Source organism: Cucurbita maxima, unplaced genomic scaffold, assembly GCF_002738345.1.
Source record: "Cucurbita maxima cultivar Rimu unplaced genomic scaffold, Cmax_1.0 Cma_Scf00032, whole genome shotgun sequence".
Taxonomy (NCBI): domain Eukaryota; kingdom Viridiplantae; phylum Streptophyta; class Magnoliopsida; order Cucurbitales; family Cucurbitaceae; genus Cucurbita; species Cucurbita maxima.
The window spans coordinates 1,038,337-1,056,343 of NW_019272048.1; the positions used below are offsets into that span (position 1 = coordinate 1,038,337).

At 32.5% G+C, this 18,007-nt stretch overlaps 1 protein-coding gene across 3 annotated transcripts; it reads left to right on the forward strand.

Moving 5' to 3' along the window:
- Positions 1 to 9,209: 9,209 nt before the first annotated feature.
- Positions 9,210 to 17,698, forward strand: LOC111466804. Of its 3 annotated transcripts, XM_023111421.1 has the most exons (17): positions 9,210 to 9,356; positions 9,482 to 9,602; positions 11,072 to 11,160; positions 11,479 to 11,629; positions 11,705 to 11,837; positions 12,822 to 12,915; positions 13,198 to 13,338; positions 13,504 to 13,604; positions 14,060 to 14,173; positions 14,595 to 14,821; positions 15,023 to 15,081; positions 15,150 to 15,335; positions 15,422 to 15,545; positions 15,734 to 15,792; positions 15,973 to 16,118; positions 16,196 to 16,354; positions 17,239 to 17,698. In XM_023111421.1, the coding sequence occupies exons 1-17, from the start codon at positions 9,269 to 9,271 to the stop codon at positions 17,551 to 17,553; spliced, it is 2,307 nt and encodes a 768-aa protein (XP_022967189.1). In that variant the 5' UTR covers positions 9,210 to 9,268; the 3' UTR covers positions 17,554 to 17,698. The 3 variants fall into 3 exon arrangements, 2 of the variants coding, with proteins under 2 accessions (XP_022967189.1, XP_022967190.1); XR_002714421.1 differs by lacking the exon at positions 17,239 to 17,698 and having other exon boundaries at positions 15,711 to 15,792; positions 16,196 to 16,331; XM_023111422.1 differs by lacking the exon at positions 14,595 to 14,821 and having other exon boundaries at positions 15,023 to 15,068.
- Positions 17,699 to 18,007: the final 309 nt, after the last annotated feature.

The window sequence follows — 18,007 nt, forward strand, 5'->3', positions numbered from 1 at the left end:
AAAACATCAATTCTTGAAACACACAAAAACAATTTATTAAAATTAAATAAATAAAAAAAACCAAAAAACATATACAATACACAATTCAATATTTTGATTGTGAAGTTAAAAAAATTTCCGACAAACAATCAATAATCAGAACAAGTAGTTGCTCGAAGAAATGGTGATAATTATTGGAGAAGGGGTGATGGTTGGAGGTCAATGGAAGCTAGATGTTTGATCCCACAATTTACTAGATGAGATAGAAGTTATGAACCAAAATCTATCAGAGTTCCCAATTGTAGCCATGGATACCGAGTTTCTAAGTAAAAATTAAACGTTGGTGGTGAGAAGTCATTTAGTGATTTTTTAAGTTTTGTTTTATTGACCTATCTTTTTTAGGATTGTAAGATGGACTATCGTTTCAAACGAAAAATTCTATTAATATTTTTCATTTAATGTGAATTGACTGAGCATCCTCCAGTTAGGACTCACACTTAGCGATGAGAATGGAAAAATAGGGACTACCTGTGAGTTTAACTTGGATTTTGATCAAATTAGTGATACGAGGGTGTTTGTTTACTAAATTCATTTCTACCGAACAAGAGATTTGATTTTAATAAATTGAGTAGCCATATAATTTCTTCACAAGAAATTGTTACATAGTATAGCCCTAATTGAGGAGTGGTCGAATACAGATAATATTTTATGGACTTTATGACATCGCATGAAGTTTGCCAACATAATATTTCTACCTGCGTCCATCGTTATCTTCCACCCATATTTGCGCAATGGATTCAATCTGCTCATGGTAAAACATCATATGGGTTCGGTTGGGTTTTATGTCCTAAAACTCATAGTTTGTAAACAAAAACATATTCTATTTTCAATAAAGTTATTATTGTTGTTTATTCAGAAAAAATTGTTATTGAATAAAGTGAACTTTACGATCATTAATCTAAATCCAATAAACTAAGAACACTCTGACTATAGTATGATTACTTGAACTATATGTAGAGACATAAGAGTTTATCAAGTTCAAGTATATAGTCAAAATAATCTATAGTATAAGGATAAGGCTGAGTACCTTATTCTGGGAACACTATGGATGCTGCCCACTTTTGTATATGATATAAACAATGTGATCACTAAAATTGTACATGTGGAGACATGTGAGTGGGGGCGTCCTATGTAATGAGTATTGCATAAGATCGGACCATGAAGAAAATCACTCACTTTATAATGTCATTTATTGTTGAGACTGATTTTCTTTTCATTCGATGACCTAGGTAACTCGATCTTAATCCTGAGCTAACCATGAACTCTTGTTTATTCGGAATTATCCTTAGATTTGCATGGGTGAGAGTGGCTGAAGTTCGCCGACTCAATAGGCCTCCCATTTCAGGGGTAAGTCTGGGTAAATGGCTAGGGACGTGAGGTGCAAGATGGAATTCACTCCTACCCACTTTTAGGATAGAAGAGAGGTTGTTTCCTTAAGTACTGACTTCAGGTCTTAAACAAGGGCCCCACCCTCTCATTGGCGTGAGAGGGATTCGATTTACTGGTTGGACCATAAACTAATTGTTCATTAGAGGATCAGTGAGACATAAGAAACAAGAAGTAACTTCAAGGGTAAAACGGTAAATTGACCTAGCTCTAGTTACGAATAACCTGTGAAGGATCGACTTACTAATCATGGTTATATTAAATGGACAGAAATATATCTATAGTGAGGGGAGTGCAACTACTAGACTATAGTGGAATGTCCTAGTAGTTAACGAATGTTGGTTAACAAGGTTAATGAGTTTAACCGGTTAATCTTGGATCGTTGGAGCCTATGATCTATAGGTCCATTAGGTCCCTCTGCTAGCTCATATCGGACTAAACCATAGAAAGTGTGACGAGTCAATTCGAAGTGTTCGAATTCAAATTAGGGAGAATACACTACATATATACGATATATTTAACCGCATTTTTGTTTTATTTACGAATTAAACAAAAAGAGAGAATCTGAGATATTTAAATAAGATTTAAATATCTTAATCAAATATGTGTCGGAATTAATATTAAATATTAATTAAATAGTTTAATTAATCATTTAATATTACTTTAATTTGAAATTAATAATTCAAATTTGCTTTATAATAAAATATCAAATATGATATATATGGTAAACAATAATTTATTACTAAATATCTTTAACAATTCCATGGATTTTATGACATCGCCTATCTAATAAAGTTTACCAACATAATGTGTCTGCCTGCGTCCATGGCTATCTTCGCCACCATTGCTACACATTTATTAGGAACAGTCACCGACGTCAAACACATGGCTCGACTATCTACTCTCAATGACAACCTAGGCTTAAATAACTGGGCTGTCCGTTAATCTCATTTAACACAGGGCAACTGACCAATTTGGCTTCAAAAGATTTTTTTTTCTTTTTTAATTAAAAAAAATAATTTAATCCTTCACTCCTTCACTCTTATCATTTATTTTCAATCAAACTTAAATTTTATTTTTTTGTTTTTATTTTATTATTAATTAAAAATAATGTTGGTAATAAATTTCTTTTTTAATTTAAAAAATGTAATGTTCCATTGGTTTAAGAGTTAGATTTTTATTATAGTCTCACTCCTTTCTCAATGATTATAAAGTTAAGAAGTTTTCTGACAATGAATAATTAGAACTTTAGATTGATAAAACTAAATAATAATTTAGAATTTAAATAAGAAAAAGATTAAAAATTATTTAAATTTAAATAGGAAAAAGGTTAGAAGATATAACACCGTAATTTGAGTGGTTCGGTCAAACTCGACCTACTCCACTCCCCAAGTGCCTCTTGGAAATTTGAATAAACCTTTTTTGACTCTTTCCTCGGATCAGAGCCCAACCGCTACACCGCTCTTTTTACGAGTTCAAGAGTAAACTCAATCTTTTCCACGGCTTAGGATCAAACCGGTACACATCTCTTTTTACGAATTCAGGAACAAACTCAATTTTTTCCACGGCTCAGGATCAAACCGATACACAGCTTTTTTTACAAGTTCAGGAGCAAACTCAATCATTTCCACGACTCAAGATCAAACAAATACAATTGTCTAAAATTTTATAGAAACACACAACCCTCTTAAGTAGTAGATTTACAATTTTCTCACAATACAAGAAATAAAATTGGAAGCTTTGGTGGAGAGAGCAACAATGGATGCTTAAAAAAAAAGTTTAGATTAAGAAACTATGGAAGTTGTGTATTGTGTTCTATATTATGTATTGTGTTCGAAAAAAATATGGAGAGATGATGAGTTTAAATAGTGATAAAAATTGTAAAAATAGAAATTGATACGTATCTTAAAACGTGACCTGGAACCTGGAACACGAAAAAATAATATTTATTTTTTATTATTATTATTTTTAAATTTATCATGAAAAATTATATACCACATGTTTCGTTTATTGAATTTTATATATATATATATATATATATATATATATAAAAATGTAATAATATAAAAATATGTTAATGAAAATAACTTGAGTAACATTTAAGAGGAGTTGAAAAGTTTTATAAATCTAATTCAAATAATTTCATAATTCAAATAATTTTCTTTCAAATTAAAATTATCCAATGTAATTGAAATAATTTATTCAAATACTTTTCTTTTAATTTAAAAGTAACGAAAACTTTTATTGATGTAATTTAAATAATTTACTAGAGTGAATTTTTATAATATTTAGTTTATCCCTTCTAACTCTCCTACTCCATTCAATATTTTGATTGTGAAGTTAAAAATTTTCCGAAAAAAAAACAATAATTAGAACAAGTAGTTGCTTGAAGATTAGTGAAAATTATTGAAGAAGGGGCAACGGTTGGAGTTCAATGGGAGGGAGACGTTTGGTCTCACAGATGAAATAGAAGTTATGAAGCAGTATCTACGAGTTTCCGATTGTAGTCATGGATATCAAGTTTCTAAGTAAAATTTAAACGTTTATAAGTCGATTTTTTAGTTTTGTTTTACCGACTTTTGAATGTATTTTTTTAGGATTGTTAAGATGCACCCCAGAAAACGTTTCAGACAAATAATAGATTAACAGATTTTGATAAAATTAACATATCAAATTTGTTTTTCATCGAATTCATTTATCAAGAACCATAGATTTGATTTTAATAGACTGACCAGCCGAGTCCAGTTTAACCCCTATCATAAACGTCGAATAGAGATGGATAACATTTCATAGGTTTCATGATATGGCTATAAGATATTAGTAACAGTCGCCAACCTCAAATACATGTCCCCACCCAATTTGGCTCCAAAGTTTTTTTTTTTTAATTAAAAAAAAAATTATAATTTCACAACCATTTTTTTAAATTTTAATTATCTACCTTTATAATGATTAGGATATAATAAAATATATTAAAAGTTTACAAACAACACAAATCAATCATAATTATTCTAAAAAATCATAAAATTAAATAAATAATAAAAATGATTAGTTAAAGTTACTGTAATAACAAAAACAAAAAATATATAAAAATATTTTAATTCAAATATACTAATTTATACATAAACTTAGACAATCCTAAACTATGAACATTTATTTCAAAATAACTTAGAAACATGAATAAATCCTAATTAATAAACTCATGCTAAATCATATTTTTAAATTAAATAAATATTTGTATTTTATAATAAACAATAATATCATATGGTATTGATAATTTGGTATAAAGGTATAGGGAGATGTAGGGATTGGAACAAAAATATCTTTTGCTGGTAACTCAGAAAACAACAATAATAACTAGTTAATCAACAAACACTTTGTCCCTAAATTTACAAGAAAATCCCACATTATACACAAAACTCACTTCTTCTAATCGACCAATACCCTCCCCTAAACATTCATTAACATAGCAAAAAAAAATTCAAATTACACCACACGATTCAATTACATCAAAGTGTCAGATTAATCATAAGACTACTAATAAACCATAAAATTCATATCCGATCATCAAAATCCTTATCCAAACAACACATACTCTATCGGATCTTTTGACCCAGCTACACAAACCAAAACACCAATTCTTGAAACACACAAAAACAATTTATTAAAATTAAATTTTAAAAAAAAAAACCTCAAAGATCATATACAATACACAATTAAAAAAATTACAAAATTCTTCCAATCCCGAGATTGTGTACCTGAAATAATCGGTTGAAATTTTACCATGATTGATAGATGAGATGAGATTAGATCAGATCAGAAAGAAGTGTATCGGAGTGGATGATTAGCTCATGGATTTAAACTTTGACCTTGTTATATCTAAAGTATTTAATCAATTTTTGGTTTCGTGGCCGATGAATAGGATTTAATCAATTGTTCTGTTGACGAGTTAGGGTCGTGTGTGTCTACATTTCGAGAATCTTATTCTATTGGCTATTATACATTCTATCATTTTTTAATTTTGATTATATTATGGATTTGAATTAAAAGTTTAGAAATTCATGAGACATTTTTAATACTCAATGCTGAAAATTTTAATTTACGAAATTTTAATGGATTAGATTGACACAAGTTCTCGAACTCATGTAATTAATAAATAAAAAATATATTGTATATTTAAAAGTTGGAGCTATACTTATACAAATGTTTTTAAATTTACCCTCATAAATTATACCATCCTATTTCAAAAATTAAAATTTGATTTTTTCATACTAAAGTTTTAACCCGGTATAAATTTTTAAAAATACTTTAACATAATATTCTATTAGAACATTATTGGATACTTAAAATATTTTTTTTAATTAAAAGAAAAAATAATTTAATTTTTATTACACTTCTATTATTTATTTTCAATATAATTTAAATTTAGATTTTATTGCTATTTATCTTTGTATCATTCATTTTCAATCAAACTTAAATTTAATGTTCGGTTATGTTTTATTATTAATTTAAAAACAAAAATTGTAATAGAATTCCTTTCTAAATTTGAAAATATATTTATATCATATGTTTTTATTTTCATTTAAATCTTACTTCCATCTCTTTTTTGTTTTAAAAGTAATTTTTATTATAATATATAGTCTCACTTTTCTCACTTTCACACTCAATTCAATATTTTGACGGTAAAATTAAAAAAAAATTCCGACAAACCATCAATAATCAAAATAAATAGTTCTCGAAAATAGCAAAAATTATTACAGAAGTTTTAGAGGCAATGGGAGAGATATGTTTGGTCTCACAATTTATTGGAGAAAATAGATTACTATTTTTTCATAATTCAATTGTGGCTATAGTTAAAAAAAATTCCGACAAACAATCAATAATAAAAATAAATAGTTCTCGAAAAGATGTCACGGAGATGTTGGTATAGTTGGAGACAATAGAGAGATATTTTGGTCGCACCATTTATTGGAGGAGATAGATCACTATTTATCGGAATTCCCAATTGTGGCTATGTATACAGAATTAAATTAAACTGGTGGGAAGTAGTTTTGGATGTATCTTTCTTAGGAATTTTAAGATAAGTGTTTCAGAAGAATTCTATGAATGCCCCAATTTAACTCCAATGAAAATGGAAAATGACGTTTAATTTTCAAGATTTTGTAATATGGAAGGTGTTTCCATTTATTTCTAAAACATAAACGATTTAATTTCAATACAAGGAGCTATTGAATTGCTCTCCAAAAATTTGGTAGACAATTTAACCCTATGATTGGAAATGGTAGAATACATGGATGGATAACAGTTCATAGATGGTTTGACATACACTATCTAATGAAGTTTACCAACATAATGTGCATGCCTACGTCCATGTCTATCTTCGCCACCATTGCTACACATCTATTAGAAAACAGTGACCGACCTCAAATATATGGCTCGGTACACTGACTACCTTCTCAATGGCAACCTAGGCTTAAAAAAACTCACGAACCTTCTCCAAGTTAATCGCATTGGTACTCAATGACAACCTAAGCTTAGAAAAACTGGCGAACCTGCTCCAAGTTCATCGCATTGTTAGTGCACACTTTGCTTGGTCTACCGTTTGCTTACCGCTCCAGTTTATGCCAAGATGAAGTCATTTTCAAGGTTTAACCAAAGATATACAAAAAGACTTTTTATATGGATTTCGATATCTCATTCAAGGTTTTCGACGACCATTTGTAATTGTAGATTCATCCAAGTTAAGCGGGTTGTATCTCACCCTATTATATTTAAAAACGGTGTGTTTTTACGTAGAAGGGTATATATATATTCAACTAAAAATTATTTAATTTAAACCTTCTTTATTTTGAAAAATAATTAAATGCTATGGATTTTTAAACAAATTTAAAAGTTTAATCTTTATTATACTCAAGAATTTTATTAATTTAATCTCTATTACACTTTTATCATTTATTTTCGATGGAAGGAACATATAATTTTTGTTGTTATTTTATTATTAATTTGAGTTTCCCATAAAACTTAAATTAATGCCTTTTATTTAATGTATGAATCATCCTTTAAGATTTATTTAATTTAAGAGATTTTGATCGAATTACGATATGGAGGGTGTTTTTTCACTGAAGAGAGATTTGATTTTAATAGACTGAGAATCCAGTTTAGCTTTAACCTCATAGTAAATAATTTTTATTACACTTTTATTTTTATTTTTTATTTTTAATCAAACTATTTGTTATTATTTTATTATTAATTTTTTAAAACGATTGTAACAGATTTCTTTTTTAAATTTGAAAATATATGTATGTAATGTATTTCTATTCTCATTTAAGATAATCTTACTCTCCTTCTCCTTCGTTTATGGGTTAATTTTTATTATAATATAACATATTTCTCTATTTCTCGAAAAAAATAGTAATGAAATAGTATTTACGAGAGTTACCAATTCATGATACAGAGTTTTTCAGGTAAAAATTAAACTTTAAGTTGGTGTGGGAAGTCATTTACTGATTTTTTTAGTTTTGTTTTACTGATTTGAATGTATCTCTTCTTTTAGTATTTTATTTTCGATTTTGATCAAATTAACCGTTTCTTCACTACGTTCATTTCTTGATTTCAATTAACTTAGTAGCCATGTAATTGCTCCACACCAATGATACAGTTTAGCCCTATCACTTTCCAAATACTGATAACATTTCATGTATTTTATAAAATAGCCTGAACTTTGCCAACATAACATGCATAAGTCTATTGCTATCTTCGCCACCACTGGTAGACATTTATTAGGAACAGTTATCGACCTCAAACACATGGCTTGTTACTCCGACTACCTACCAATCTACGCAGTTTAGCGTCACCTTAGGAGTGGTCGAATACAGATAACATTCCTTGGACTTTATGACATTGCCGATGAAGTTTGCCAACATAATATGTCTACCTGCGTCCATCGCTACCTTCGACCCATATACCTCAAACACATGGCTCGTTACTGCGACTACCTACTCAATGACGCTACCTTCGACCCATATACCTCAAACACATGGCTCGTTACTGCGACTACCTACTCAATGACGCTACCTTCGACCCATATACCTCAAACACATGGCTCGTTACTGCGACTACCTACTCAATGGCAACCTAGGCTTATAAAAACTGGCGAAGTTGCTCAATCGAGTCATTCTCAACGTTGAATCAAATATATATGAAGGCTTTTTACATGGATTACCTTTTCCAATTTAAGGTTTTCGACGACCAATTGTAATGGTAGATCCATCTACATCAATCCAGAAGCACACATGAAAGCCTTCCAATTTTGTAAATTTTTTAGAGGGTATGATAAACAAGTCGGTTGTAATGGTGGATTCATCCACATTAATCCGAAAGTACACAACCTTTATATTTTTTTTGTAAAGGTGTGACAACATCTCTAGGTACACTTAGCTGATTATAAACTTGTATAACATCATAACAATTGTACATGTATTAATGTATATAAATTCATATTTATTTAACAATTAATTTTTTTTTTTTTTAAGATTTATTTGTATTTTATCAAATATATTTGAATGAAAGATATTTAATTTAAAAATGGAGGTTTCTATTTATTTATTTATTTATTTATTATATATATATTATTATTATTATTATTATTATTTATTTGAAAAATAATTTATTTTAAATAGAGGTAACTCTTATTTACTATAATTGCAATTAAATAATAATTAAGCAAAAATACAACTTTTCCCTTTCCCACTCCTTTCTTTCAAATCACCCGAAACCAGTTAGCTGATCGATCGCAAACAAGCTAAAACCCTGCGGCCGCAACCGCTAGGAGCTTCCCGTCGACCTGATGTCATTTCGTTCTTCTGCAAGGAATATGGCTTTCAGGTTCCGGCGACTCAGAGAAATCTCAAAGTCGTTGCCTCAATTTTACTCAGGTACTCCTCCGCCGATCCGTGTTCATCTTAATTTGAATTTGATTCGAATATTCGCTTGCTTGGTTTCATCTATTCATCTTCAATTTTTTCTTTATCTGATTGCAATTTTTCTTTGTTCGAGTCAGGATATTACCATCAGCATCATCATAGGCATGCTGTTAGCTCATTGCCATTTTCCGTCGCTACATCTTACGTTTCTGAGGGAGTTGATAGAAGGATTTTAGACAGTGGATGCCACCTTCGGCGGTATATATGATTCATATGTTTACAGCTTTGCTAGATTTAAATTTTGTAGCCCTGCTTGTACACTATGAATTATTACAGTTTTACTTTACGAAGCAGAACCAGTTGTTTAAAATGTTTCGAGTGGTTATGAGTGTTGTTAGACTATAACTATTTGGGAGAATTTACCCCGAGAGAGAGCCATTAAGGATAAACGATCAAAGAAACTTTCAAAATTGATGGCCTTGTCCTCGAACATATGTCACTTCTCCCCACCCAAATCAAGCAGAAAAAAACCTATTTAGATATGAGAGCCTTATTCTTCAACTTTAAGTCTGTTATGCCTAAGCGGCCTTCAGACTTTGGAAGCTTAACCTTTTGGCAACGAATGAGATGAGGTGTTTCTTTATCCCGACCACCATTCCACATAAAGTTGAGGTAGTATTTTTTCAGTGTAGTCTGGCTTTGTTGGGAGATAAAATAAAAGCTGTAATAGGTAGGAAGATTTTAGAAGGGTGACTTGAATGAGGGTAAGGTATCCACCCATAGAAATGTGATTCGGCAGATTTTGATTCCTATATATCCACTCATGTGGTACTTCATTGGATGATATATATAAGATCCATATGTATTGATATTATCATCTACATCCAGAAAGCCGTATGCTTTGGAAGAAGCTTGTATAGTTTGGGAAGGGGTTTTGATTGATCAAAAAGAAGAATCTACTTCAACCGATATGCCCTTAGACACGACCATACATAACATAGAAATCACACTTGGGAAGGGGGGACAATTAGCTAGAGCAGCAGTTGCGGTAGCAAAACTGATTGCAAAAGAGATAATCAAGGGTTCCTATTTAGGAGCAATACCAAAAAAATTATCGGCCAATGTCCCATTTTAAGGCAATGGTCAGAGAAGATGGGGTGGTCAGAGAAGATGCGAGGGAGCCTCTTGGCTAGAGCATTCTTGAATATATTAAGGCAAGGATTGGTAATCAAGAATTGGTGAATCCATGTCATGGATGAATTATATGTAAAACTGACCAACTGAAGACCTATAGGTCGGTAAATAAGCCCAAGTACCATTGCGCCAGGGGCACTTTTTAGCTTCATGTTTTTAATAAAGGGCCAACCACTCGATTTTTCAAAACACCATCTCATTATACTAAAATCACCTCCTAAAATCCATTGGTTCGTGTAAAATACATTCAACTATCTCAGCTTTAATGAAAAATTCCCGAGGGTTCTTTGGAATTTTCTTTGATCTTTGTTTTGTTTAGTACAAAAATGTGGTATATGTTGAATGACTTTTACTTGGGCCATGAAGATACCATATAGTAATAGCAGAAGCAGTATACTAAAGTTAGTTGTGTTCTTCAATTATGCTTTCACTGTTGATCTTGAGTTTGTTAGGTGGTACTATTACTTGGTTCGTAGTTTCAACCTTGTAAATTTTGTTTGTCTATCTGACTTATATTCGACAGTCATTTTCAGGTTTTCCACAACAACGGAGCTGCAGTGCAAGTCTTCTCCCGCAAATGACATTTTATCCTTCATTAAGTCAACCCTTGATGAATCTGAAGGTTGTACATTTTCCTTTTCTTCGGACCTCCTTTTCTTTTCTATCAATACCCCTACCTGCCATCATAGTAAAGGTTTAAATTTATGTTTAGACAAGCCATGATATTTTAAAATATAATCATTTTTTTCTTGAAAGAAAATCATTTAATATATTTTTATATGGAGATTTTACATGTTGTTTTGTTACTTTTTTTTTTCTGAAATAGTAAGCTGCTGAACCTCAGAAGCACAATTTACACAATTACAAGATTTGAAAAGTTCCTTTTAAAATTGCAATGGAATGCATTTTCTCGTTTATTTATTTTTGTGCAAATGTGCAGGCCCTAACCACTATTGGTTGAATATATGTGATGGAAATAAAGGAATATCTGAGAAGGATAGAATCTACTTAATTCTTGCTGATCAATTTCTAGAAATGACGAGTTCGGATTCTGTTGTTTTGGTCGAAAATGTAAAGTTCCTTCAGCACAGGTAATGGAAGTTCATTTTAGGATCTCACTACTGCTGTAGGGCAGTAGACTGATCTGGAATTTTCTTTCTTTATAGGTTTCCTCAGCTTCATGTGATTGGGCTTCAGTGTTCCAATACTCTATCTGTCGTTGAAAAAAGTGAGATGATCCAATTTATAATGAGGGAATATGTTTCCTTTCCCATTTTGTTATCCAATAAGATTTTTGAGGTGAGTTTAAAGTGTTGCTTTCTCTTCCTTATGTATGTATTTAGATTGGGAGATAGAATAGGGAATCGATGATTTTTCTTACCTCCTGGGTTATTGTTGGGACTTGTATAACATTATGTTAAACCTCCAATTACAAAAGTATATTCTAGGAAGGGTAAAAAAAAAAAAAAAAAAAAAAAAAAATCTGCTTCAAGTGATGGTTAGAATGGATAATTATTGTATTTAGGATAGTGTTTGACAGTTATTGTATTTAGGACAGTGTTGGACTGATATTGTGTTTAAAAGTTTGATCTTTTCTTTAAATACGTTTGGTTTGATCTTCTGTAGAATGGGATATGGGATATGTGCAGTTTTCTTCTCAAAGTCATGTAGGGAGAGAAGATTGGCTCTCTTGAACGGTTTAATTTGTTTAATTAGCGAAGATTGGCCCTCTTGAACTGATTAATTTGTGATAGGTTGTAATCTCTTTCTTTTTCTTCAATAATATTTAAAAGAGATGTTTGTCACATCTCATTTGAGATGGGTATCAACTATAATGGGATAAAACGTTCTCAAAGATGGTAAAACGGCAGAAGGGTGAAATCAGTTCATGTTATACTTGTTGTATCGGGGCCCTAGTCTTTTTATTATATGGTTTGCTCATCACCCAGCATTCTAATCTCTGAAGTGGCTTTGTCCACTATGAGGACAGAATTGGATGCTTAAACTCAAAACTTAAGAGAAAATCTCCCTTTTCATCAAGGCCACCCCTTGGAGGTTCTAGGCATTGATATGTTAACGTCTCATTCTAATCAACTGGAATGATGTTCATGAGTTTTTCATCATCAAAGAAAGTCAATGGCACTTAGACGAGCATATTTTTTTTGTCTTTTCTCTTAAAATGATTTATCACTATTTTCCTCTGTTGTGAACATTTACTGCAAGAGTGCCCAGTTCTAATACTGTTGACTGATTCAGTTTCTGAATCTCTTGTTGTGCAAATAGATGGGGAGGGGGCTCTGTTATATTATCTCCAAGGACTACAGTAATCCTTTGCTCATCAGTGAGAGGGACACAGACCTTAATGTTCTTCGGAAAGGTATGCATCTTTTTTCTTGCTCTTGGCGCTTTTACTGCAACATTATTTTTAATTACTATTGAGTCTGGATTCTGGTCATTTTGATGCATTTTATCCTCGTAGCTTGCTGTTGTTATTTATTTATTTATTTATTTTTGGATTAAAGACAATTCAATGCTGAATATGTCTCTTTGTTTTCCATAACATCTTTGTTTATGTAAGTAGTCATTTAATTGATGTTTACGTTATGCATGCATATATATTTCCTAGTGTTCATTATTCTCACACCGTATGCACATTCAGCTATTGAGGAGTTGCTTGAACCAGAAAATGAGAAATCTGGTCTGCCGAATATTGGGAGAACTACTTATCTGAAACATGCGGAGATCATTAAAGAACCATATTCATGTTCGTTCATGCAGAATTTTATTCTCCACTTTCCAGGTACAGCTTTCAAAGAGATGTTTTTCTCTTGTCCTATATTCCCTAGAGTAAACATCCCTGGAAGCAAAGCTTTTCTCTCTACAAAGGAGTTACTACCACTTGGAAGACTCTTTTTCATGGCAATCAACATTTTATGATGTCTTCGATCAATTTCCACTGTCACAGGCTGTATATCTGCTGATGAAAAGGGTGGCCGACTCTTCCTTTCCGATAGCAATCATAACCGGATTATTATATTTAATGGCAACGGGAAGATCCTGGACATGGTATGTTTAATATTTAAATATTGATCCAGTCGGTGATGATTAGGTACCAGATATCCCTGTTTTTCTAGGTATATTAATAACTCGGTGAGTAAAAAAATGGATAAGGTATTCTATTCATTATTTATAATTGCAGTTACTTTTCTTCTTCAGTTCTCTCTATTCCTTGGATGCCACAAAAATAATGATGGTTGTGTCATTAGAACTTGAAACGTTATGATTATAATTTTAGGACCTTAATTGAACGGGACCTGTTCTATAGGTTGCATATAGGTCGCACTACTGCATCCTTGAGTTCTATTTAGTTCTGCTTCTAACATAAAGGTGTAGTTTCAAGACCGTTGGTTCGTTCAATCATTTTAGACTAATACACTATTTATTTACCATCCTTATATCTCACAACTCATTACCGCATTATTGCATTACATTGTTGACATGCTTACATTTTTATATGTCAGATTGGTTCTTATCCAGGTTTTGAGGACGGAGAATTTGAATTGGTCAAATTAGCTCGTCCAGCAGCTTCCTTTTATCATGCTACTCAGGATTGCCTGTATTTTGTGGACTCTGAGGTACGCACTAGTTCATCCCGACAATTATTTGAACTTTCAAGTCCATGTGAGACCATTATCAGAATTAGCTTTAGTCCATTGTGTAAGCCGCAGATTCTATATTTCCGTCTGCAAGTAAAAGTTCGAAATGATGAGAAAAAGATATCCGTGTGAAATAAGGTGACAGGCTGGAGACCTTTTTTTTTTGTTTGTCAAAAAACATCGCCATAAAATTAAAATTATTGTTTTTTTTAAATGTTTCCTTTGAACAAGTGACCCCAAATTATGTTTCTGCTCATTTGTAGACATTTTAGTTGTTTGTTCTTGAAAATTCCACTACCTATCTGTCTCTGTTAACTTCAATGATATTAGTCAGTTTATCTCTCAGCCGCTCTAATAGTCTCTTAAATTTTTACTGTTATTTAATTTTTTGACTATACAGAACCATGCCATTAGGAAAGCTGATTTGGGTAAGCGCGTTGTTGAAACTCTCTATCCAGCAAACTACTCAAGTACGAAGAGTACTCAGTTATGGAGCTGGATCAAGGACCGAATTGGTTTGGGAAGCCTTCCCGACAGAGAAGTGGAAGATTTCAATCCGCAGTCTCTGATGTTTCCTTGGCACATGATTAAATATATGGATGATAGATTATTAATTTTAAATCGCAGGTAGAGTGGAAGTGTGCACAATACATTATTTTATTTACTCAACAAATGGATCATTTGTTATATGTTTTTACAGTTTTTCCCCTTGCTGTACATGATACCATATATTTCTTATCTGAAGTAGAGTGTTTATAGCACGACGTGACAATCAATGGGAGTGCTAGTTCTTATAATCTACGTTGGTTTTGCTTCATTTGTTTGCAGTCTTGGGACACTATGGACCATGGATTTGGCTTCAGGAAAAATTATTGAAGTTGTTAAAGGTACAAAATTTATAGATTCCTTTCTTAACCTGATGTCAATGGGATTAAAAGATTGGTGTTATGAATAGGGCATTCAAAGATTATGGAGAACTATAGGCAGTTGTTCATGGACAGAGTGTCTGTTCTGAAACAGATACCTGATGGTATGTTGCAGCTGCAAAGAGATGCAAAGACTGTCACAGGGGGGCTACCGTACTTGGATCTTTTATCTTCTCTAACAACCTTTCAAAATTGCCTAATCATTTGCGACTCAGGTACCAATATTTCAATCGATAAATTGTTTTTCTGCTTAACCTATTATCTTTTACTAGTTTTTTTAGCCTGTACTTCTCTCTTGAAGTTGGACAGGTAATTATGAAATATAATAGAGAATCTGGTGAGAGCTCAAGCATCGAATTTTCAAATTTTGGGGTCCTTGGATTACCGTATTGGTTTGCTCCACCTCCAGAGAAGGTTATTTCGACGTAAGTGTATTTACTTGATTTGGGTGTCTGCAGCTATGTTTATGTTTCTGGATGGGGTTAATTTGTATTCTTCAAACTCATTTATCATCATCATCATCATCTTGGTGTTGTAGGTTTGGTCCTTTCTTCGTTTGTTCTGTTTTTAACCTCATTAACTTTTTGTAGATCCATTTTTGTTGATACTGCAGTGCCGATAGTTTCCAAGGAGCAGGGATTGATCATATTCACTTTTTCAGACTACTGCCTGGTACTTTCTTATTGGAGATTGACGTGTTAGATTTACGATTTCCTCGATAGCAGTTTAGTTCAGTCGTAGCTCTAGTATGGTTTTCCACTTGGACCTGGTTTAGGAGATTTTGTGTTACAATATCTGTCTTCATTGTAGACTTAGTCTTGTTAATTATACGAATTTTCACTGTGCATACAGGTAAGGTTGGTATACATATCAATGTTGATCTTCCTACAGATATTGAACTAGTGGAATCAATACAAGAAGACAGCATATGGCGTCAGACAAGAGGAACTGCAACTGAAATTTCAATCGTCGAGAAAGTTTCTGAGCTCTCAGAAAAGGTAACCTTGCTATGCACTTATTGTTCAAGTGACATTTTCTTGTTTCTAGAATATCTGTTAGCGTTCGTGTGGTGTAGGTCGGTTCGGCTCAACAGTGGTATGATGAATTGGATAGTCTAGCCTTTTCACCGCAAGAATCAGAAGTGGTGGAAGATAATGTAAGAGCTGTTAACCATATTGGAGACGATAAGTTTCAAATTGAGTGTGCTGTCAATACAAGTCCTGGAACTAGCGAGGTATGAAGGCTGTCTTTTCTTTATTTTAGGAAACAGAGTTATATCATTAATTAAGCAAACTGGCACTGGCATCTCTTCTCATGTATAGTCATCAATTTTGTCCCTCTTTAATTAATTAGTTCACTTTCGCATAGTTATTTTTGTTGAGGATTGTTGGGAGGGAGTCCACACATTGGCTAACTATGAGGTTGATCATGGGTTTATGAGTAAGGAATGCATCTCCATTGGTATGAGGCCTTTTGGGGAAACCAAAAGCAATGCTATGAGAGCTTATGCTCAAAGTTGACAATATCATACCATTGTGGAGAGTCTTGGTTCCTAACATGGTATTAGAGTCGATGTCCTTAACTTAGCCATGTCAATAGAATCCCCAAATGTCGAACAAAGAAGTTGTGAGTCTCGAAAGTGTAGTCAAAGGTGACTCAAGTGTCGAACAAAGGGTGTAATTTGTTCGAGGGGTCTAGAGGAGTCGAGTCTCGATTAAAGGAGGGTTGTTCGAGGTCTCCACAGGTCACCAGGAGGCACTATGGCGTACTTTGCTTGAGGAGAGGATTGTTAAGGGGAGGGAGTCCACACATCTGCTAATTAAGAGGTTGATCATGGGTTTATAAGTAAGGAATACATCTCCATTGGTATGAGGCATTTTAGGGAAACCAAAAGCAACACCACGAGAGCTTATGCTCAAAGTGGACAACATCATATTATTGTGAATTGTCATGATTCCTAACAATTTAAACCTAAATAGGGGTCCATCTTTTCACACGCACGCTCGCACACACCTCCACCTGAGTCGTGGTTTATTTTCAGTTGATAGTTCCTCGCACCTCGAAACTATTTTAGGAAAAATAAGACGGAAGATAAAACTAGCCATAATTTTGAAACAGGTTATAGTATATGCAGCTGTATATTTAAGGCATAGAAGAGACCAAGATTGGGAAGGCAATGGTGACAAACAAGCAGCAGCAGCAGCCAGGATAGCAGATTTATTGTACCCAGGAAGTAGAGGGAAGAGGATAAAAGAGAGCTGCATTCAGTTCCTCCTTGTAAACTGTAAAAGAGACCTGAGAGAGGTGGTTTTTGTGAAACCTTTGCATGTGAGGATAAAGCTGGATACTATGGCGCACCCTAAAGCTGATAATTCCAAAGGTATTATCCTTACAGACTCCTCTGTAGAACTCAATTTATCTCTTGCCTCCTAAGAATAGATCATTATTTTGGTACCTTTTTTGTGGCTTATTGTTTTCTTATTCTATGGTCATTCTATTGTTCTAATGGTGGAACAATATTGTTTATTATTATTAATTTCTTAAATTATTGGGTATTAGGTCCTCCACATTATTCTCATGATTGATTCCTCCATCCCACCGTTCATTTTTAATTATTGGAACAATATTGTTAATTTTCGATCGTTCATTTCTATCGTGAAATTCGTAGATTTTGTGAATATTTTTATAGGTTCTCAACATTATTCTCATGATCTATCTTCCTCCATCCCACCCTTCATTTTTAATTATTGGAACAATATTGTTAATTTTCCATCGTTCATTCCTATCGTGAAACTAATGGGTATGTTTTCATTGATTTTGGATTCGTTTAGGGATTAGTTTGATGGTTCAATGAGTTTCTATTGATCGCTTCTTGATGTGCAAAAAA